We start from the raw sequence: 22,556 nt of genomic DNA on the forward strand, positions 1-22,556 counted from the left end.
CTATCCATCCATCATGTATGTATCATTCACTTACTTATCCATGTAGCCACTTATCATCCATCTATTTATCACCTCCCCTCCCATATATCCATCCATCATCTGCTTTTCCAACATCTACCCCCCCACCCCTTCTGCCATGAACTTATGTCCCCTCCATTCACACTCTCCTAAGAGAAACTGGAAGGTGGTATACCTTGTGCCTCCACATGGTCCTAGACTTTCAGTGATTTTACTTGAGATTTTTCACATTGTGGTTGTATGAAAGAAAGTCTACCTACACAACCGCATCTTGGTATTTTCAACGTAGGTATCCATTCAATCGTTATTTGATAGTATACTAAATGTGTTTCCTCCTCTTTCTCCTCTGACTGTATGTTCACATGTGCATGCACACAAGAGTGTGTGTATCTACGCCGTTGCTAGGGATCCTGTCTCCAGTCCCCCAGCACTGGTGTTACAAGCATGTTCCACCACATCTGTCTCTTATGGTGTGCTAGGGATCCAAACTCAGATCTTCACAGTTGTGCAGCAAGCATCACCCCATGGTTTTGATTTTTGGGGCAGGGTTTTATGCAGCCCAACTTGTCCTCAAATTCAATATACAGACAAGGATGACCTTCAATGTCTGATTCTCCCGCCTCTGTCTCCCAAGTGGAATGCTAGGATTACAGGCATATGCCATCCTGCCCACTTGCTTTCTGTGGCACTGGTGATGAAACCCAGGGCTTTGTGCATACTAGGTAAGCACTTTACCAACTGAGCCACATCTCCAGCCCTCTTTTTTTATTTGTTTGAGACAAGGTCTCACTTTGTAGCCCTAATTGCCCTTGAACTGTACAATCCTCCTGCCTTTACTTCCCAACTACTAGGAATATGGGCATGCACCACAGCACCAGCCCTAAATGAACAACTGTGCACACTGCATTTTCAGCATGTAATACTTGTAGTCTGATGGATTTATAGGTTGTGACCTCGTCATAAGTAAAGGACTTGTAGCTTCTTCCCAGTGTCCCACCTCACCAGCTTGGTTCAGCCTAGCACTCTTTAAGCTAGGATCTGGTGTGGCTGCTTCCTGGCTTGGCCCCTGAGCACTGCTGTCCTGTCTGAGGCCCCTGCCGTGGGATGAGGCTTCCCTGGGTCCCTGTGCGCCTGTGACGTTGTAAAACCCTTCCTTCCTTTTCTCTTTACTAGTTGCTTATATTTCTTCATCCCGGAAACATGACAACATCAAAGATGACTCTGAGGTAAGTGATAAGATTAATGTTGCCGGGGGCTTTTCAGAAAGCCCGTTTGCTTCTGGGACAGTTACGTGGATTTCAGTGCAGCCCAGGTGTATTAGGAAATTGTTGTGCCTGGCTCAGATGAGACCAACGGCCTGACTGTGACTTCGCCACACTGTATCTGCTCCCAAGCCTCGCCTCTTAGCTGCTTCCCTTGTCCTTCCTGGTCTGGCAGGCCCTCAGCTGTTCCTCAGTCAGGCCTTTTCCCAGAATCTGACCCACAGGCTCCATCTGGCTCCATCCAACCCCATACCTGCAGCCAGCTCTGGTGATAAATCTGTGTGGGGAAACAGAAAAACATGCTGTGCTCACAGCCTTTGCTGATCACTTACAGAGCAGGCCCCACTCTCTGTACCCTCACTTTCACCCTGAAAGGGCGGGCTCTGCTCTCTCTACCCTCGTGGAGCAGACCCCCCCCCCCCCCCACAGCTCACAGAGCATGCACTACTTTCCTTACCCTCGTAGAGCAGGTCCCTAAGCTTCCCACTCTTAGAGAACATGCCCAAGTTTGCAGCCCCACAGAACCCTCATGCAGGCACTGCTGTATTTCTAGCTCTTTCCTTGAGAAGCCCACGGTCTTGGTTCATAGTTTTTCTAACCAGAGTTAGGTGGGGCTGGGTGCTAGAACATGAGACGTGGCTCCATGCTGAGGAATAGGCCTCGTTGCCTTCCATATGAGGGTGAACAGTTCTTGGATTCTGGCGAATGGTGCCCCCTCCCTTCTCTGAACCTCTCCCTAGGACCTTAAGCCTGTCATCGATGGGGTAGACGGTATCAAAATCTCTCAGGGGCTGGGGCTGCAGGACTTCGACCTCATCAGAGTCATCGGGCGTGGGAGCTATGCCAAGGTCCTCCTGGTACGGCTGAAGAAGAACGATCAGATTTATGCCATGAAGGTGGTAAAGAAGGAACTTGTCCACGATGACGAGGTAAGTGTATGTCCTACCCAAGTGTCTGTGGGATTCGGGATGTGCACATCTGTCCCCTGATATGGATGTGCAGGAAGACATCACCAAAGGGAGTGGGGAAGTGGGCTTTAGTGAACTGAATGCTACACTGAGTCATGGCTTCTCACTTTCAAAGTTTGCAGCAGCAAAATTAGAACCTTTGAGTGTAATGTTGTACCCCGCTGTTCATCTCTTCATGGACATTTTCTCTAGAGTATGGGACTTTTTGCACTGTTGTGAACAGTAATAGTGAACTTCCACAGGCAGCAGTTTGTTTAGTCCATTTCCATTCTTTCTATGTATTTCGTTCTTTCTTTTTTTTTGGTTTTTCAAAACAGAGTTTCTCTGTGTAGTCCTGACTGTCCTAGAACTCATTCTATGGGTCAGGCTGTCCTAGAACTCACCTGCCTCCACCTCCTGAGTGCTGGGATTAAAGGCATGCGCCACCACCACCCACCTCTTTTCTGTGTATTTCTAGGAATGGTCATGTGGTAATTCTGGATGTAGTTTCTGGAGAAATTCCCAAACTATGTCCAACATGGTTGCGCCATTTTATCTTCCTGCCAATGGGGCACGGGGCTCTATCTTCACCAACACTTATTTTCTGGCTTTTTTGTTTCCCTCCAGTACATATGTGAGTACCCACTGTGTGTCTTTCCCTCCAGTACGTATGTGAGTACCCACTGTGTGCCTTTCCCCCCCAGTACGTATGTGAGTACCCACTGTATGCCTTTCCCTCCAGTACATATGTGAGTACCCACTGTGTGCCTTTCCCCCCCAGTATGTATGTGAGTACCCACTGTGTACCTTTCCCTCCCAGTACATATGTGAGTACCCACTGTGTGCCTTTCCCTCAGTACATATGTGAGTACTACTGTGTGCCTTTCCCCCCCCAGTACATATGTGAGTACCCACTGTGTGCCTTTCCCCCCCAGTACGTATGTGAGTACCCACTGTGTGCCTTGCCCCCCCAGTACGTATGTGAGTACCCACTGTGTGCCTTTCCCCCCAGTACGTATGTGAGTACCCACTGTGTGCCTTTCCTTCCCAGTACATATGTGAGTACCCACTGTGTGCCTTCCCCCCCAGTACATATGTGAGTACCCACTGTGTGCCTTTACCCCCCCAGTACATATGTGAGTACCCACTGTGTTCCTTTCCCCCCTAGTACGTATGTGAGTATCCACTGTGTGCCTTTCCTTCCCAGTACATATGTGAGTACCCACTATGTGCTTTTCCCCCCCCAGTACATATGTGAGTACCCACTGTGTGCCTTTCCCCCAGTACGTATGTGAGTGCCCACTGTGTGCCTTTCCCCCCCCCCAGTACATATGTGAGTACCCACTGTATGCCTTTCCCCCCCCAGTATATATGTGAGTACCCACTGTGTGCCTTTCCCTCCCAGTACGTATGTGAGTACCCACTGTATGCCTTTCCCCCCCAGTACATATGTGAGTACCCACTGTGTGCCTTTCCCCCCAGTACATATGTGAGTACCCACTGTGTGCCTTCCCCCCCAGTACATATGTGAGTACCCACTGTGTGCCTTTCCCCCAGTACGTATATGAGTATCCACTGTGTGCCTTTCCCCCCCAATATGTATGTGAGTACCCACTGTGTGCCTTCCCCCCCAGTACATATGTGAGTACCTACTGTGTGCCTTCCCCCCCAGTACATATGTGAGTACCCACTGTGTGCCTTTCCCCCAGTACGTATGTGAGTGCCCACTGTGTGCCTTTCCCCCCAGTACGTATGTGAGTGCCCACTGTGTGCCTTTCCCCCCCCAGTACATATGTGAGTACCCACTGTATGCCTTTCCCCCCCAGTATATATGTGAGTACCCACTGTGTGCCTTTCCCTCCCAGTACGTATGTGAGTACCCACTGTATGCCTTTCCCCCCCAGTACATATGTGAGTACCCACTGTGTGCCTTTCCCCCCCAGTACGTATGTGAGTACCCACTGTGTGCCTTCCCCCCCAGTACGTATGTGAGTACCCACTGTGTGCCTTTCCCCCCCAGTACGTATGTGAGTACCCACTGTGTGCCTTCCCCCCCAGTACATATGTGAGTACCCACTGTGTGCCTTTCCCCCCAGTACATATGTGAGTACCCACTGTGTGCCTTTCCCCCCAGTACGTATGTGAGTACCCACTGTGTGCCTTCCCCCCCAGTACATATGTGAGTACCTACTGTGTGCCTTTCCCCCCAGTACGTATGTGAGTACCCACTGTATGCCTTTCCCTCCAGTACATATGTGAGTACCCACTGTGTGCCTTTCCCCCAGTACGTATGTGAGTGCCCACTGTGTGCCTTTCCCCCAGTACGTATGTGAGTGCCCACTGTGTGCCTTTCCTTCCCAGTACGTATGTGAGTACCCACTGTGTGCCTTGACTTGCAGCTTCTCTGATGATGGATGAGGCTGACATGTTTTCACACACTTGTTGCTTCAGGTCTGTTTGCTGTTCTGCTGTTATACTGAGTGCCCACTGTCTCTCCAGAGCAGAGGAAAGCCAGTGTGTAGATAAGTGACGCTGCCCATTAGCTGCTGCCAGCACTAAGCATTGTCATGTTTGTCGGGTCATAGAAAGGATCTCCACCCCAACCCCAGCCATCAGGACTTGGGGCTGTGGTTGGTTTGGGACCTTCACGTGTAGGGTGCATTTGTACAATGCACAGCCTGTCAAGCTGGCCCTGTGTCCCTCGATGCTGAGTGAGTGAGTGGGCGAACCCATGACTCAAGCCTGTCCTCACCACCAGGTGTCACTTCTCCTCACAGTCTTGAGGTGCCGCCTAACCCTTCTGAGCTGAAACTGGTTCTCTTTCTGAGTCACCTTTGCCTCAGGGCTCCACCATAGCCGCTGCTTCCCAAGCATCTGCCTCCTACCTTCCCCTGAGTTGCTTTGTCTAGGATATGGCTCTGAACAAGGCCTGAGGGGCTGCCCCGCTGGCTCCTGCTGTCCTTGAGCCTGGCCGCTGCTTGCTTGGAGCTGAGGCTCCTGGGACACACAAGCCCCTCTCCCTCCTCTCCAGTGGAACTCACCTGCATTATCCCTCCAGGTCCCAGGCATTGTTATTCGATGCTAGTTTGCCAGTGGCTTGGATGGTAGGTTCTCCGAGGTGACCTTCCGACTTGCTCCCTGCTGAGTTGCCATCAGGCCTCTCTTCGCCCCCCAACACCCCCCCCAACACCCCCCCTCCTGCGCACTGCAGTGTCAGCCCAGCACAATGCCAGGTGTTCCTATAAATTAGAACCTGTCATGATGCTGCTGGTGCAGGGTGGCCCAGGCTTGGGAGAGGTGGAAGACAGCCAACCCACTGGGTTTCCACCAAGAATCTGGGTGCCCTGGCAGCTGCTTGAAGTGTGAGCCGCCTGAGTGTGACAGTCAGGTCAGGTAGCCGTTGGGTGAGCAAATCTGGAGTCTGGATGAAGTGGAGCTAGGTGTCCTCTGCATGGAGAAGGGCTGAAACTGTTCCACCTGGTGGAGCCCCTGGGGATCAGAAGTAGCAGAGGGCATACCAGGGGGAGTGGTGGCTGTCTCCAGCTCACTAAATGGGTGCCAACTAAGAATTTGATCATTTGCTTTTCCAAAAACCTTCCAGACAGTACTATTTGAACATGTCTTTACCCTTCCCACTTTTCTACACATCAAGATGGGTTGGGAGCCTATCCCCCCCCCCCCCCCCCCCCCCCGTCCCGGGGGCTGTGGTGGAGCCAAGCCATGGTCTGGCTTTACAGCATCCCGCTGAGCCGCTGCACAGAGTTGGGGGAGATGGCCCTGTGGTACTGTGGCCTGTCTGCAGACTCAGTGGCGTCAGGCCTTAGGGAATCTGCTTAGTCCTTCATCCTTACTTTCCTTGTGTCCTAACTGATTACAATACAGCCTTTCAAGAACCTTCGTGGGTTGCACAAGTCAGTGTGTGGAGAGCCAAACCCAGCAAGCGTCTTGGGATGGGGAGGTGATGGAGGTGATGTTGGAGACAGTAATGATGGTAATGACAGAAGTGGGGGTGGATGGATGATGGTAGTGATGGCCGTGGCGATGATGGTGTCAGGATGAGGATTATGGGGCGAAGGATGATAGTGATGGTGATAGTTTGGTATTTGTTTTTTGTTTGAGACTGGATCATTCTGTAACACAGACTGCAGGCTGCCTGGGAACTTAATGTGTAGCCCAAGCTGGTGTTGCACTTGCCAACAGTCCTGGCCTTAACCTTCCTCAGTGCTGGGACCACAGGTGCTGAGCCGCCACACCTGCTTGTGATGTGTTTCTTGATAGGCGGTTCCTTTTTACCTCCAAATTGCCTTCTCAAAAACAGAGGGGAGCCGGGCGGTGGTGGCGCACGCCTTTAATCCCAGCACTCGGGAGGCAGAGCCAGGCGGATCTCTGTGAGTTCGAGGCCAGCCTGGGCTACCAAGTGAGTTCCAGGAAAAGGCGCAAAGCTACACAGAGAAACCCTGTCTCGAAAAAACAAAAAAAAAAAAAAAAAAAAAAACAGAGGGGAAAAAGCCTTTCCCGTCTTGGCCCTGCCCCCTCCAGGGCCCTGAACAGTGCTTGGGAGCCTCACTAGCGCTGCCCGGTCTCTTTCAGGACATCGACTGGGTGCAGACAGAGAAACATGTGTTCGAGCAGGCGTCCAGCAACCCCTTCCTGGTTGGCTTACACTCCTGTTTCCAGACGACGAGCCGGTAAGGAAGGATTTCCTTGGGTTCTGCTACTTCCTGATAAGAACCCCCAGAAGCCAAGGTGAACTGCAGTTCCAGGTGTCCTCTATGGGCCTCCTCCCATGCAAGCCTGGGTTGTTTTTAGATCCTCAGACTTACTTTGTGGTTCCAGTTGGCTGGTGTCACATGCAGTGGACTTCCCACATCTGAATTTACATGATGCCATTTGTGGGATCTTCTTGAAGGCATCCTACCAAATGCAGGTCTTAGGTCTGATGTGGGGTGTCAGAGCAAGCATTGGGTATCCTGTGCTGCTGCTGTTCACTAAACAGAGACATGCATTAATAAGCACTAAAGGTGTCACTTCTAAGCTTTACTATGTATGTTGAAATTCTACTGCTTTTAAAATGTTTGAAATCTAGTGGCCTAAGATCACAACAGTACACTGTTAAGAATCTGGGGACCAGCCCAGCTGGGTTTGGTGGCACACGCCTTAAATCCCAGCATTCGGGAGGCAGAGCCTGGCGAATCTCTGTGAGTTCGAGGCCAGCCTGGTCTACAGAGTGAGATTCAGGACAGGCACCAAAACTACACAGAGAAACCCTGCCTCGGAAAAAAAAAAAGAATCTGGGGACCAGTTGACTTGGACTAGTATGTTTATCCACCATGTCCCCCCAACCATCCCTCTACTCAGCATGTCAGTAGCAGGACTTGTGGGGGCTTCACATCCCCTGCTCAAGGCGATGGCTTGTTGTACCAAAAGGATAAATAAAAATTGGCAAAGCTGAGCCAAGTGTGGTGACACTTCTGTAATCCCAACACTCAGAAGACTGAGACAGGAGGATCATGAGTTTGAGGCCAGCCTGAGCTAAATAATAAGATCCTATCTAAAAATAAACTGGGCAAAAGGAAAATGGTGCTTGAAGCAAATTCTAGAAAAAGCAAGGCACAAATCTCAGAGCACTGTCCCCAGTCCTTCCCAAAGTCCTGATCTAGAAGTATTCAGCAGCCAGTCTTCTCGTGGCCATGAGCTAAGGACCAGAAAAGCCAGCTGTGGAGTGCAGGCTTGAGGCTCCAAGGGCAACGATGGACTGCCCAGCCCAGCCCCTCAGCCCCTGTGGATGGGTGGTCACTGGTTCCCATCTCCCACACATGGGGAAGGACCTCTGCTTTGCATGTTCAGTGTTTTCACATGTTACCTTTAGAAGCATCCTCTAGAAGCACACCTACAGACGCTGCTTAGCTAAGTTAACGTAAAATCATAAGCTAAAGCCTCGTTGTGTGCAGTCTGGCACGGTGAGCCCTGCTGTCTACATCGGGCACATTTTATAGGAGCCAGTTTGTAGTTCGGGTTCTTCAGCTCTGGCCTTTGTGATCCTACCTGAGAGGCCCTGGACTGAACTGGCCTTTTCCCAAACCAGTTCAGGGTTATGTCCATTTCGGCTGGTGGCATTCCTGTTATCAAGTGGAAATTCTGTTGTCATCCCTTCCCTGCATCTAACTCCTGAATGTGTGTGTCTTGGATTCTCTCCTTCTTCCTGCTTGAAGCCTGGCCGCAGGATGCCCAGTCCCCAGGGCTCCCTTCTCCTGATCGAGGCAGCTCTGATGACTTTGTAGTCCCCACTGGGAGGAATCCAAGCTTCCTGTGCATGGGGAAGAGGACTCTGTAGTCATCCCCTACCCTTGCCTCATAGAGTCCTTTCTCCCTGTTTCTTCCCCTCCCCAGAGCCAGAGCCACCAAAAAGACTCAGCAGTCAATGGTCCCCTTTGTGCATTCCCCTGGCCCTGTCTCCACACTGTCCTGACCCTGACCATGTCTCTGGTGAATAGGAACAAGCCTGAGGGAAGGCAGCCCAACCCAGCCTTGAGTTCCCAAAGGGTGAGGTTGCAAAAAAAAACGGTTGTGCTCTAATCAGCATTTGCAGGGATGCTGATAAAACGAAGACCAGGAGTTCCAGCAGCTCCACCCAGGTCACCTCAGTGCCGAAAGTGACGCTGGGACAATGCAGCAGCCTCAGCATCCCAAACTGCAAGGCCTGGTCCCAGGAGTAATGCCTGTGCATGTCAAGTTTCTTTGCCTGTTTTTCTTTGTACTGGATCTGTCACTGACACTGAAAGCGTCTGCCGTGGGTGGTTTTCGGTTTGCAACTTTCCTTGGGTGTTTTCCTTGAGTGCATCTGCTTTGACCGTCAGAAAATGTGTATGTATGTCTCCCTTTCTGGCTGTGAGCTCCATTCAGAAGAAGCTCACATCAGAGCTATGTATTTTTGTATCTCCAGCGTTTGGATACCTGTCAGTAAACCGTGATGGTCTGAGAGGGGTGAAATTTAAAGTAAAATCATGTTTCCTGTAGAAGTATAAAATGTGCACCTGTAAATTTCATGACTTGCTGGGCAATGGTGGCACACACCTTTAATCCCAGCACTTGGGAGGCAAAGGCAGGTGGATCTCTATGGGTTCGAGGCTAGCCTCAACATCCAGGACAGCCAGGGTGGTTACACAGAAAGACCTTGTCTCAACAAACAAACAAAACAAAATAAAAATTTCATGACTTGTAAGGGAAACCAGTAAGTTGTTGCAGCCAGCCCTGATGTACTGGCAGCTAGGATGTCAGTGGATTCACTGTGAACTCAGAACAGGGTTGGCAATGTTCTTTCACTCAACAGACCTAACTTGCAGGTCTAGAAGCTGCTTTTCTGTTGCTGTCCATGGAGTCCCTCTCAGAGTTCAGAAGTAACTCAGATGCCACAAAACTCTAGAAACAGGTATCAGAAGAGCACAAGCCACATAGTGCCTCGTCCCCTAAGAAGATATCGTGTCATCGCTTGGGTCTGCCCTAAAGGTTTGCTGACAGTAGTCAATCAAGGACCGCAGCCCACACTTCCTGGCTGTTTGTTCCTGCACTGCACAAACACTTCATGTGTTTCCTCTGGGAACAAAGCTGGGAAGTTCTGGAAGGTACTTGATGTGGGAAGCCTTTCTCCTGGTTGGTGCTGTGTCTTTGCACAAATGGCAGCATTGTGTACCAGCCCCAGCGTCTCCCTCAGTCAGAGATAGAGGGAGGGCTGTTCCAACTGTCCATATGTCCTCACTGACCTTGCACAGACGAGGCAGAGCCACCAGGAACAGAAAATTTGGTGCCTGCAGTTGGGTACGGGATACACCTGATGCCTCGCCTCGCCTATCCCCACTCTTAATGACCACAGGGTTTATAAAGACTTCTCCTAGAAACTCACCCTGAGGTCTTGCTGAGCCTGTTGCTAGGGACTGAAGGCATGTCAGTGTGTTCTACCTCCCAGCAGATCATACACAACAGGAAACCGGTGGAACTCCAGGCAGGATGCTAGCACTTGCTGGCAGCCGTGAGTGGAAATCTAGTAAATAAAAGACAATGGTTTTCCACATGTGCCTGGTGATTATAAAGAGGCCTCTGCAGGGTTGGGGGATGGAGGGATAAGGATTTCTTTCTTTCCTTCCCAAATCCAGCGGTGCCTATTCTGGTAGGCCTCGCAGAATTCTTGCTCTCGTAGGCCGGGACCTCTCCCATGGTATGTGTAGCATGCTGTGAGACAAGGATGGGCATTTTAATGCTAAGCATCTGTTCTTGGCGCCACACCCGTGTCTACATGGTCTTTTCCAACAGTAACCAGAATTAAAATGTTGCCACAAAAACCTCTAAAAACAGGGAAATCATTTCAGCTTACACTATTCCAGGAAAAATGGCAACCTAAAAAGACCGCCAAAATGACTCCTTTTAAGCCCCTTTCTGAGTGCCCCCAATTTAAGTGTGGCCTGGGGACAGGGATGCAAACTGCTACTGAAATATCTGCTGCTGGCCAGGAGAGTTGCTCGAGATAGAACGTGGGCTTAACGTGTGCAGAGCCTTAGGTTCAGTCCCTAGCACAAAGAGAAACCACTTAGTTAGCTTGGCCTGCTGTGGAGTGGCTTTCATTTTTTTTTTTTTTAACTATTACTGTTGTGTGTGGGAGGTGGGGGTGTGCTAGCCTGTCTGGAAGTCAGAGGCCAACTGTGTAGAGTTGTCCTTCCTTCCACCTTCCTGTGGGTTGTGGGGTTCAAACTCAGGCCACCCGGCTTGCTCCACAAGCTGCCTTGCTGACACCCTGCTTTCACTTTTAAGGAGGGGTAAACCTGCTGACAGTTGTCCTTGGAGAGGCTCCCCAAAATACCTTGTCTTAGACACTTGAGGAAACTCATCCTGCCTGAAGCGGCTTATGGGTATTAAATGCCACTTGATCCTTCATGTCTGTTTATAGAGAACTATAAAATCTGCCACGGTGCTGAAGAGGGAGGGAGCTTTTTCTCTTAGATGTATCAGGAGGGGCCCCAGAGGTTGGCACCCAGACTAGGACATGGGAGTGAAGGAGTTGGTGAAACTCAGCTGGATGGCACATCGGAGCTGAGCAGCCACAGGGCAGCAGGTGATCGCCTCCCCCTTGCCATAGTGGAGAGGGAGGAAGTACCAGGCTCAAGGACCTCACCCAGCCCCCCAGGAACAAGCAAAGCAGCCCAGTGACCCTGGGCAGGCCTAGGCTGGATATAGAGAGGAGAGCTTATTGGGTGTGGGAGATAGAGCAAGCGAGGTCATTATGGTAAGAAACAGGAAGTGACAGTGAGCAGTGTGTACCAGGTCCAGCCCTCAGAACCACTTCCTGTGGCCTCAACAGGGCCCACTTGCTGTGAACTGGGCAAGAATCACTTAGGCCGTGGGAGGGAGGATGACTCAGGCTCTGTCAGACTCCTGTCGTCACGCTGGAGCCCAGAATGGAAAGAACTAGTGTTGAGTGGCAGCTGTGGAACTGAGCGTGGGAGCCATGTCAGCCTTCGTGATGACAGCGTAGCGTCTCAAAACCCTGGAGTGGTTCTCGTACAGCTCCAGCAGCCCCTTACTCTAGAACACAGCTCTAGACACTAGGCTTGGGCCAGGGGTCCAGAGCGGGTGAATTGCGCTCACTCAGATATAGGAGTTCCAGGGATATTTTTGTTAAATGTTGGTTCTCTCTGCCATCTTAAGAGCACTGGGTAGCTATTGGTGAGTCATCATGAAGCCCTGGGCAGCAAAGGGACCCCTGGCACCCTGTGACATCGCTTGTGTCCACTGAATGACAACACAGAGGTGTTTCTCCCATTAGGACATGCCCTCCACCATCTATGAGAGAGATTTAGCTGTCTATTCCCAGCTAGGAAGTGACAGGCAGCTTTAGGGTGTATTGCTGGGGGGTGGGGGTGGGAGTGAGGTCACACTCCCCACAGCCAAGTCCTTGAGCCAATGGCCTTGACTGACAGACCTAAAGGTGGTTGTACCGTAGTGGGTGGATATGAGATTGTCACATACCTCTCCATTCAGTGCTGAACACCCTTCTTGCTGTGTTCTGCCTTGCTCTGGGGACAGTAGCTGGCTTCACAAGGATGTGGGACTCCTTTTGTTAAAGTAGCTCTCAGGATCAGCTCTGAAGGTCAGTTTCTCTCCCTCCTCCCTCTCCTTTTCTCCCCCCCCCCCCCCCCCACATAGTCTTACTATGTAGCGTAGGCTGTCCCTGGAACTTTCCATTCTCCTGCCTCCATCTGCTGAGTGCTAGGTTCACAAACACACATGTACTACCATGCCTAACTTTCAATTTTCTTTTGTTGTTTATTGGTTGGTGCCGAGGGTCAAACCCAGGACCTTGCACATGCGAAGTAGCTGCTCTACCACTCATCCACACCCTAGTCATCTTTGCCCATTCATTGTGGGGGTGGGGACATATGCCTGTCTGTGCTGGTGTACTTGCCTGTGTGTGTATGAAGGCCAGAAGTTGACTTCCAGTGTCTTCCTCAACAACCCCTACACTTTACTTTTTTGTTTTGTTTGAGGCAGACATTGCCCTCCCCCACAGGGTTGGTGTCTCATCTTCCTCGGGCTGCTGATGTTAGCTGGATACTCCTCCACCTTCCAGGTGACTGGCAAGAATGACCAGCACTGTCCTCTTCCTTGCCAGGGATAGAATACTAAGATGGCACAATGCCAGCCACAAGCATCGGTCACATGCCATCAGAAAAACAGAACCAAGAAAGACAGAAAGGGGGTGAGAGGTGCCCTCCAAACCCTAATACCCTCCAGCAGATGCGCCCTGTATGGGGCTGGAAGGGACAATAGAGAGCGCTACCCTCGGCCCTTGCTCCGGCTTCTACTTCATAGAAGCTGCCGCAGTGGGCAAGCAGTCCTGCGGGTCACCAGCAGGTGGGAGAAGGTTCTAGAGACACTAAGAGGGCATGTGGGCAAGAAGAGGAACCAGTGACTGGCTCGGAAAGGTATTTATCTTGTCAGGGTATCTGCATCTATTTCTGTTTTACTGTCAGGAGAGCATTATGGGCTGGGGAGACGGCTCAGCAGTTAAACACCTGCTGCATGGGCCCCGGGGACTGAAGTCTGGATCTCCGGAACCCGTGTAAGTGTCGGGTAGTGGGGCTGTTCACCTGCAATTCCAATTCAGGCCTTGGAAGGTGGAGTGAGGAGCTTGCCTAAGCAAGCTGGCTAGCAACAGGAGCAGTATCAATCAGTGAAATCTGGGTTTGAGAGACCCTACCTGAGTGAATAAGGTGGAGGAGAGGAATAGAGGAAGAGTTCCAACATAACTTCAGAGCTCCAAACACACACATGTACCTACACATATACAAGCATGTGTACACATGTATACACACACCACACATGAAAAAGAGCCCCCCCCCAAGAAAAAAAGAACATATTGCCTTGGGAGATCACCAGTTCTGAAGATGGCTGAATTTTTACTCGCTTGAGCCCCCTGAAATGAATTGTCACCTAAACACTGCTAAAATGGTCCTGATGCTAGACTGTCCCTGGATGCCTGGAGAAAGCCATGTCCTGTGTTAGTCTGACACTGTGCTTTCCAACTTTGCTGATATTTACGACTTTTTCATTGCTATTTGTAGTGATGTTTGGTTGGTCTGTAGTTTTCTTAGGCAGTCCTTATTAGATTTCTAAAATGATATGTTTTATTCTGTGGAAAATCCTGGAAATTATCAGCTACAACTGCTTTTAAGATTTAGTGTGTGTGTGTGTGTGTGTGCGTGTGGCGTGTGTGTGTGTGTGTGTGTGTGTGTGTGTGTGTGTGTGTGTGTGTGTGTGTATACAGGTGCTCTCAGAGGCCAGAAGCAGATCCCATGGAGCTGGAGTTAAAGATGGTTGTGAACCATTTGATGTGGGTGCTGGGAACTGAACTTGGGTCCTGTGCAAAAGCAGTATATACTCATAATCACTAAGCCGCCACTCCGCCCCCCATCCCTTTTTGGTACTAGGGTGAGAGGCCAGAGTCTCATATATGGCAGGTGTACACTCTCTGAACCACAGGCCCAGTATTACCTCTTGGTGGATACTGTGGGGGTTTTCCTCAGTGCCTTTGCCAGCGTTACTGTTTTGGGGTTTCCAAATGGTAACATTCTCCCCAGCCATTCAGTTGCTTTCTCCTGTCCCTCAGTTTCTCCGTCAAACACTGTGTGAGGCTGGTATCCTGTGGTGTCTGAGTCACACTGACCGACAGTTACTTCATGGCCTGCTCTGCATCTGTTCCTGCAGACGTCTAAGCAGTTTGCCCCCTCCCCGCCCCGGTAGAAGGTTCTTTGAAAAAGATAAAATCCTCTTCTTGGATCAGCTGTGTCAGGTTTCCTTGTCTGTCCACATCTTTCTTAGAACACAGCTTTTTCTGCATCAAGGAACTGGGGTCCAACTCTTCCTCCTTCCTGTGCACTGCTCCTGGGCTGTGTCTGTAGTGTGGCTGGTGTTGAGCCTCGCCTCTGTTCTCTTAGGCCTCTTGTTCTCTGTGACACCGACCAGATTCTAGGCTGACTCTCTCACGTCCCTCTCCTCCTCGTTGCTCTGACGTCTACTTGGCTCATCTGTTGGGATCAGCGACAGGACCTTGAAATGAGGTCTCCGTGAATAGGCTGTTTGGTGCCTTGTGTCTCTCTCCATATAATCAGGAAAATGGCAGAATTTACCTCATAGTTTTGGGAATAAATGAGGTCTATATAGAGTATAAGCCATCAAAACTTGTATCATTGTTACTATTTATACCAAGAGTTGGCAACCTTTTTCAAATAACTATATAATCAATGTAGCACAGTGTCTTGACAGCAGGGATGTGATCTGAGAACTTGTCATTAGACAAGTGTGTTCCTGATTATCATAGCTTATACAGACTAGGCTGTGGTGTCGCTCGGGGACAGCTTTGGCTCTTGACTGACTTCACTTTCTCTGCTGTATAGTCTTCACTGTGGCACAAAAGCCACAGACAAATGTAATAAATGGCATGGCGGGGCATGCCAGTATGTACTTGTAATCCCACTCTGGAGGCAGACGTAGAAGATCAAAAGTTCAAGACCTGCCTGGGCCACATTAAGCCCCACCCTACCACTAAAAGAAAAAAAAAAAGCAAAGGAAAATATGCATGGCTGTGTTCAAATAAAACACAAGGCAGTAAAGAGCCAGCCAGTCACTTCTTGATTGGCCATCCCATCCGTCTTCTCTCTAGGCCAAGGTCAGGGCTGGGCACCTATGTTGCTGGGGAGCAGGGGAAGTGGGCCTTACAGGGTTCCTCTTTCTCTGAGTCCTCTCCTGGTGAGGGGAGCAGTGGACTTGGCTACTACCTACAGCTTTCTCTGGCTCTGCATCCTGGAGCTCACTGCTTCTCCTTATGCCCTTTCTCCCTTTGTTTGTGCGGATGGATCCATTTCTACTGGTTTTTAGTAACTTCTGCACATTTTGTTAAGAATAAGTGATAATATCCACCATCTGAGCCATTAGCTGCTTCCTTCCTACAGTGGTCTGGCCTTAAAAGCATTAGGAATCTGACTGCCCTCAACAGGCCCCTGCCCGTCCTAATAAGTCTCCCCTGGGGGTTGGTATGGCTGTGTGACCAAAGGGACTGTGGACAGTGGCCGGTGCTTATTGTCTGATGCACAGACACCTGTGCATAAAGTCTGTGTGTTGGCTTCAACCTGGCTGAGAAACATAGCCGTGGCCCGAGACAGAATTTGAGGCTAAGAAACTTGGTGTGGGAAGTACCTGCCAAGCACACAGAGCAAACTGCAGGAGCGGATAGGATCTCGTATTTTCACAGCCACAAACACCCAAACCAACCCAGTTGCCTACAGGCCAGTCCACACGGTGCTCCTGGGGGATTTCTGTTTTGAAAAAAGCATTGAAAACAGTACTGAGGTTTTGTCTGTAGAACCCTCCCCCCCCACCACAAATCCTTAGTTTCACAGCTGATTTTATAACAGAAACAGAAAGAAAGTGGGGGGGAGCAGCAAGATGGTTTAGGGGTAAAGGCACCTGCCTTACTTCTGACAGCCTGACTAGGTGGAAGGAGAGAACTGACTCCTGAAAGTTGTTCCCTGAGCTTCACATGCATGATGTGCCAGTACACCCCTAGAAATACCACACACACCCCACAAAATAAATGAAAGGAAGTTAGACATAATGGCGCACACCTGTAATCCCAGGAGGCCATGGCTGGAGGATGAAAACTTCGAGAGCATCCTGGTTTGTGTTGTGAGACCCTCGAGGGAGGGAGAGCAGGAAGAGAAACAGCCCCGGTACAGAAATGGCCTCTCTAGACAGAGATGCTACCTTTCTGCTTTTGTGGGGCTTAACACCCTCCAGGCTAGGACGTCTGCTACGTTTTCTGGAAGTGACCGAAGTCCCTCCCTGGTGTGGGACGCTGTTTTCACCAGTGCCCACTACTGGGCACCCGAGGAAAGGCTCGACCCTCCCTGATGGCAGGACCCCTTGAGTTTGTGATTCTTGGTAGGTGGAAAAACATCCGTGCTGGGCTTTGTAGTCGCCCAGAGAGTCTGGAAGAGATCCCTGGGACTGATTCTGAGATGTTAGACGTCTTGTGGAGTCTGATAAGAGTCACGAACCCACCTCCCAGGGCGCCATGATCATTATGTGAGTGGCACTTGGAGGTACTTAGAGCTTAGAGCGCATTGCAGCCCAGGGGTGAGTGCTCTGCTTGTCTGCGCCAGGGAGGCTGCCTCTCTAAGGGCCAGAGGGCAAACGCCTTTGTTTTTGTGGAACAATAACAAAAGCCGCCACAGGTGATTCATAGTTGGTGTGCACCGGTTCTGCCTTGTACTGCTGGTTCTCCTCTGCAGCTTCAACCTGGGTGTGTCAAAAGTCCTTGTGGGGAGCTTCTGTCTGTACTGAACATGTACTGGCATGTGTGGTGCTGAGGGTGGAGCTATGGCCCCACACATGCAAAGGCAAGCTCTCTGCCACTGAACTGTACCCCAGGCTCAGGTTCTGACTTTCCTTGTTATTCCTTAGCAATACAAGGTAACAATTTGCAGTTTTCTCATTGTGTTGAGTAATGTGAGCAATCCAGATGTGATTCACACTATAGCAGAAGGTCCATTTTATATACAAACCTTGAGCGACAATGATTAAGATTGGAGGAAGGTGGTATCCTCAGCCCTCACACAAGCACACTAGAATTTTCTTCGGGATCAGGACACCTGGGGCTGGCTGCCTAGGGGAAATACATAGCTCCTCATCTGGTGCTGGGAGCTTTTGTTTTGATTTCCACATATTAGGAATTGTTTCTCATCTAAACATGTAATTTGAATTTAGTGAGTAGCTTACAGCCAGTTGACTTGCTATGACAGTATTTCCTGTCTTCTCTGGCTTCTTGCCAGAGCTTTGGAGGCCAAATGCAGACATCTCCCCACAGTGGATTCAGTTAGCCAGTGAGGTACATTCAGTCCCATGTGCTGAGAGCTCTTACAGGGGCCAGGAGATGAAGGGTTTGCTGGCTCCCACCCTCTGCTGGTAGGCAGAAAAACCGTGGCCAGCAAACTGCAGATAAACAATCCAGGCAAATGCTGCCAACCCAGATGTCCCCAAGGTGCCCTCAATGGGGCATCTCGGGAAATTATTGTGAATTGAATTTTGAAAATTAAGTCTTATTAAATGCAGCAAAGATCTTATTAGTGAAAGAAAACACATGGCCAGTGTTAGGAGACATGAGGGCTGTGTGCTAGATCCCAGTTCCTAAACTCAAAGAGACTTGACCTCTGCCTGACCCCTGCTGCCCTTCCCCTTACCCACCTGCTGGGCTGGTGGTATCTCAGACTCACTGCATCATGACCATCTCCCTCTGGACCTACTATGCTGTCCCCACACTGGAGTGTCAGTACCTCAGCTCCAGCAGCCAGGCTACCCCCATTCTTATCCCTCTTCCCTATGTCCAGCTACTGGCAGATCCATCCAGTTCAGCCTGGCTCCTCCTCATCTCTTCACTGATCCCCGTTGACCCTCTCTCACCAGGTAGACAGGCACCTGTGTGTTTCCTGGGCCTGCCCTTTTGCACTTTCCTGAGGTCCATCCACATACAGAGACTAGAGCAGCCCACCCCTAAACCATGTCTCCTGATATGTTTCCGCACCTGCCCCATGGATCCTCTCCGAGTCCGTCTGAGCCAGACTTGCTCCACCTCCAGGATGGCCCACAGCCTGTTCTCCCCTTTCCCTGTGCTCCATTAGTCCTCTGACCCTTCTTTGGTTACTTGTTCACCTATCCTAGGGCCTCCAACACCATCTCTCTGATGTGTGTGTGTGTGTGTGTGTGTGTGTGTGTGTGTGTGTGTGTGTGTGTGTGTACGTGTGTACGTGTGTACGTGTGTACACACACTCACCCTAAAACAGACCTAGCACCATTGGGAACATGTGGAAGCCCCCAGAGGCTTCCTAGTAAAACCTTACTCAGGGTCAGAGAATCTGGGCTTGCTTTACCCAGCAGGGCTGCATAATGGGATGATTTGGCCATGGGCATGGTTACCAGGTATTTTGAAGGGTCTGCACTTGGCTGTACATTGTGCTTTGATCTTGAAGGGGGGGGGGGTCTTTTGCCTCTCTCCTTGGTAGTATATAAAAGGCCCAGTAGAATAAAATCTCAAGGCACTGGGTATTGACCCAGGGCCTTCCTGAAGCTATCTTGTGTCTCTGTCTATCTTTCTATATAATACTCCTCATTCCTCTCTCCTCCCCTCAAGAACCCTTCCACAAGTTGGAGCTGGACTCTGACAGGAACACAAGAGACAAAATGATAGGCAAGTGAACACCTGAGTGTATTTCTTCTTTTCTAAAAACAGTGTCCTACCTTGGTATCATGCGATAAAAGCCACATCTATTATCCAGCATGTTCTTGGACGCCAAATGTCAGGATCTGAAACCATGCCTCAGGCCTCACCAATCCAAATGCCAAACTCAGCCTCCGCCTCCCGTTCACCTTGAGTTTTTTCCTACTGGCCCCAGAGCTCCCAGGTGGCCTGTCACATCCTTGTTTTAGGCGTGTATGATTCGCTTTAAGAGGCAGCAGGTCAGCACCCAGAGGTGACTCAGCCTGCTGCTAAAAAGTGACCCTCTGTGGAGGTTCCACTCACTCTGGCCGCATTGCTGGTGCCTTTGACTAGCGTGAACCTATCACGAGCTTCAGGGCAGTTTCAGTTCCTGATCCTTTCCCCTTCTCTCCTGCCAGGTTGTTCCTGGTCATAGAATATGTCAATGGGGGGGACCTCATGTTCCACATGCAGAGGCAGAGGAAGCTTCCAGAGGAGCACGCCAGGTAGGTCCACGAAGAGTGTGGCCTGGGGACCTTCCTCGGGCCAGCAAGAAAAGAGGGGGGTGAGATTTGGGCAGAAGGTGGCAAAGATGAGACTTTGCCGTGGTGTAAGGAATTCCAGAACCTCTGGGGGAATGTAGGAGCTTTGTGCCCAGGGCTGGCCCCTCCTCAGACTTCCAGCAGAAGCCCCTCACCCAGGAGGGCAGGCTCTCTGGGCTGTTTTGTTTTCTCTCTAAGTTCCACACTCCCTCAGTGGTAGAGTACAGCAGGCCTTTATTAGTGTCAGGAGAAAATCCCCCGGTTCTGCTCCTGGCCCTGAGCAGCTGCCATCCAGCCCACTATCCTGGTGCTTCCCTTGCAGCCCACGCCTTGCAGGAAGGCTGGGGAGACTTAAATTTGGATGGCCCCTTCTTATTTATCTTAGTTTCCCCCCATGAAGTCCTGTGCATCACCTAGGCTCCCTTTGGGGAAAAGTGGCAGAAGTAGCAACCACTTATTGCCTGTCTACTTGCTTTTTATAGCACTCATGGCAAAATGCACAGTATTAATGTGTTAATATTAATTAATTAATGTGTTAATATTAATATTAATTTCAGCCATTTTAAGTATATAGCTCAGACTGGAACTGTACCCTGTGAATGCTGACTCCCCAGGCTCCTGACCCCAGCCCTGGGCACCTCCCTCTGATTCCAGAGACCTCCCTAAATGGAATCTTGGATTATCTGTCTTTATATATTTGATTTGATATGATGTCTTCTTTGTGATTCACTCTGTAGCCTGTCAAAAATCCTTTCCTTTTAAAGGTTGGATAATATTTCATTCTACTGATAGGCCTCACTCTCTCCCTAGCCCCTAGTTCTCTTCTCCTTCTTCTTCTTCCCACAAGTGGTACACAGGGCTCCAGCTTCCCATGTCTTCATCACTTACTCTGGCTGTGTTAAGTAGTCATTCTGTTGCATAGGAGGTGAACTCTCACTGTAATTTAAATTTGCACTTCCCTGGTGACCAGGACACCTTGTGGGGCTGTGTGTACCAGCCCCTGGCTGCCTGCCACTGCCCCTCTGCTGACCACAGAATGCCCCCACCTCAGGTTCTATGCTGCTGAGATCTGTATTGCTCTCAACTTCCTCCATGAGAGAGGGATCATCTACCGGGACCTGAAACTGGACAACGTCCTACTTGATGCCGACGGACACATTAAGCTGACGGACTATGGCATGTGCAAGGTGCCTGCCCCACCTGTCCCCCACCTGGCCTGTCTGCCCTTGACACCCTGCAGACTGGGCACAGCTCAGTGGTGACCATGCTGCAGCACCCCTGCCTGTGACCATCCCACCTCCTAAGGAGCGCCACTGTCCGTGGGATTCACCCTCCTGTCCCCACTCTGTCCCCACAGGAAGGCCTGGGCCCTGGTGATACAACAAGCACTTTCTGTGGAACCCCAAACTATATTGCCCCTGAAATCCTGCGAGGAGAAGAGTACGGTGAGTACAAGGCACGTAGCCAGTGTGTGTAGGTGGACACTTTCCAGAAGTCTTCCCCCACCTGGTGATCTTCACTCAGAGCACAAACCTGCCCGACCAATTCCTGCAAGGGCCCTGGCACAATAAACAGGGAGAGATTTGTGACCATATTACACCCAAAGACAACACACGACATCCCTTGGTGTCCCCCAGGTGCATGTTACCCCTTGCACACCTTCTCAGGCTCACCTGACAACCCTGAACATTCCTCTCTGAGGAGTCATAAGGGGGAGGGGGAGGAAGAGGAGCATGAAGCAAAGACAGACAGACCCAGGGTCAGGTCACAGCACCCCAGGTTGATGGCTGCTGGCTATGCATATGTGGAAGAAACAAGGTCTCCTTGGGAGTGGTAGCCGTGCCTCAATCAGGATCCAAAGCAGAGGGTGATCTGGGAAACCCTGTAGACACAATAGTATATGTCTGCTCCTCCTCTTTCTCTAGGTGGAAACAGTCATGTGCATCCATGTGTGGGGGTGGGGTGGTGTACACAGGTACATGTACATCCATGTGGTGGAGGAGAGTATATAGCATGTAGTGAGTGTGTATGTGTGTGTAGCTAGAGTTTTCCTGCCTGGCCCACAGTCAGGACAAATCTCTCTCACCCACCAGTCCCAAGCCGCTTAAACCCGATCAAATAAACACAGAGACTTATATTGGTTTCAAACTGTATGGCCGTGGCAGGCTTCTTGCTAACTGTTCTTACAGCTTAAATTAATCCATTTCTATTAATCTATACCTTGCCACGTGGCTTGTGGCTTACCGGTACTTTACATCTTCCTTATCCTGATGGCGGCTGGCAGTGTCTCCTGACTCAACCTTCCACTTCCCAGCTCTATTCTCCTCCTTGTCCCGCCTATACTTCCTGCCTGGCCACGGGCCAATCAGTGATTTATTTATTGACCAATCAGCAACACATTTGACATACAGACCATCCCACAGTATGTGTGTGTGTTGTGTGCATTTGTTTACTGTGCACACAAGTTTATTACATATGTTTGTGTGTGTGTGCTTGTGCACACACCCACTTTTGCATCCTAGTGTTTTCTGTCATGCAGGTGGGATTACAGATATGTGCTATTTATCCCTGACTCATGATGGTGGCTTCAGTGAAACCAGTCATAAATACACCTTCACATAAATGAGTGTGCAACAAGCAGCGTGTGTGGGTCACTGACCCAAGAGAGTAACTGGGCTCCTAGAAGCTGCTTCAGTTGAAGTTGTTCAGTAACCAGAGAAGGAAAGATGGCAAGTTGGAGCCAGAGATCAGTCTAGAACCAGCCAGGGTTCTTACTGGCCCTGATTCCATGTGTGATGGAGCAGATGAACTGTAGGGATGGCCAGGCTTTCTAGGACAGAGCTGAAGGCAGGTCTTCCCTCCTGCTGCCTAAAAAAACTGAGCATTTGAACATAAAAAAAGAAGGAAGAAAGAAAGAAAGGGGGAGGATGGAAGGAAGAAAGGAAGCAGTGGCAGCAGAAGGAACCATAGAAAAGTGTTTTCTTACCTC

The 22,556-nt window shown here is 50.3% G+C and overlaps 1 protein-coding gene across 7 annotated transcripts in view; it reads left to right on the forward strand.

The window, feature by feature from the left end:
• Positions 1–22,556, forward strand: part of Prkcz (protein kinase C zeta) — a 117,755-nt gene that overhangs the window by 83,356 nt on the left and 11,843 nt on the right. For all 7 annotated transcript variants that reach the window (XM_052718440.1, XM_052718441.1, XM_052718444.1 and 4 more), the window contains 6 exons: positions 1,192–1,244; positions 2,021–2,209; positions 6,818–6,915; positions 19,445–19,531; positions 20,619–20,754; positions 20,925–21,012. In XM_052718440.1, the coding sequence (XP_052574400.1) occupies positions 1,192–1,244; positions 2,021–2,209; positions 6,818–6,915; positions 19,445–19,531; positions 20,619–20,754; positions 20,925–21,012 (651 nt within the window). The remainder of the gene's footprint in view (positions 1–1,191; positions 1,245–2,020; positions 2,210–6,817; positions 6,916–19,444; positions 19,532–20,618; positions 20,755–20,924; positions 21,013–22,556) is intronic.

This window comes from Peromyscus californicus, unplaced genomic scaffold (assembly GCF_007827085.1).
Source record: "Peromyscus californicus insignis strain IS unplaced genomic scaffold, ASM782708v3 Scaffold_5__1_contigs__length_169319896, whole genome shotgun sequence".
Taxonomy (NCBI): domain Eukaryota; kingdom Metazoa; phylum Chordata; class Mammalia; order Rodentia; family Cricetidae; genus Peromyscus; species Peromyscus californicus.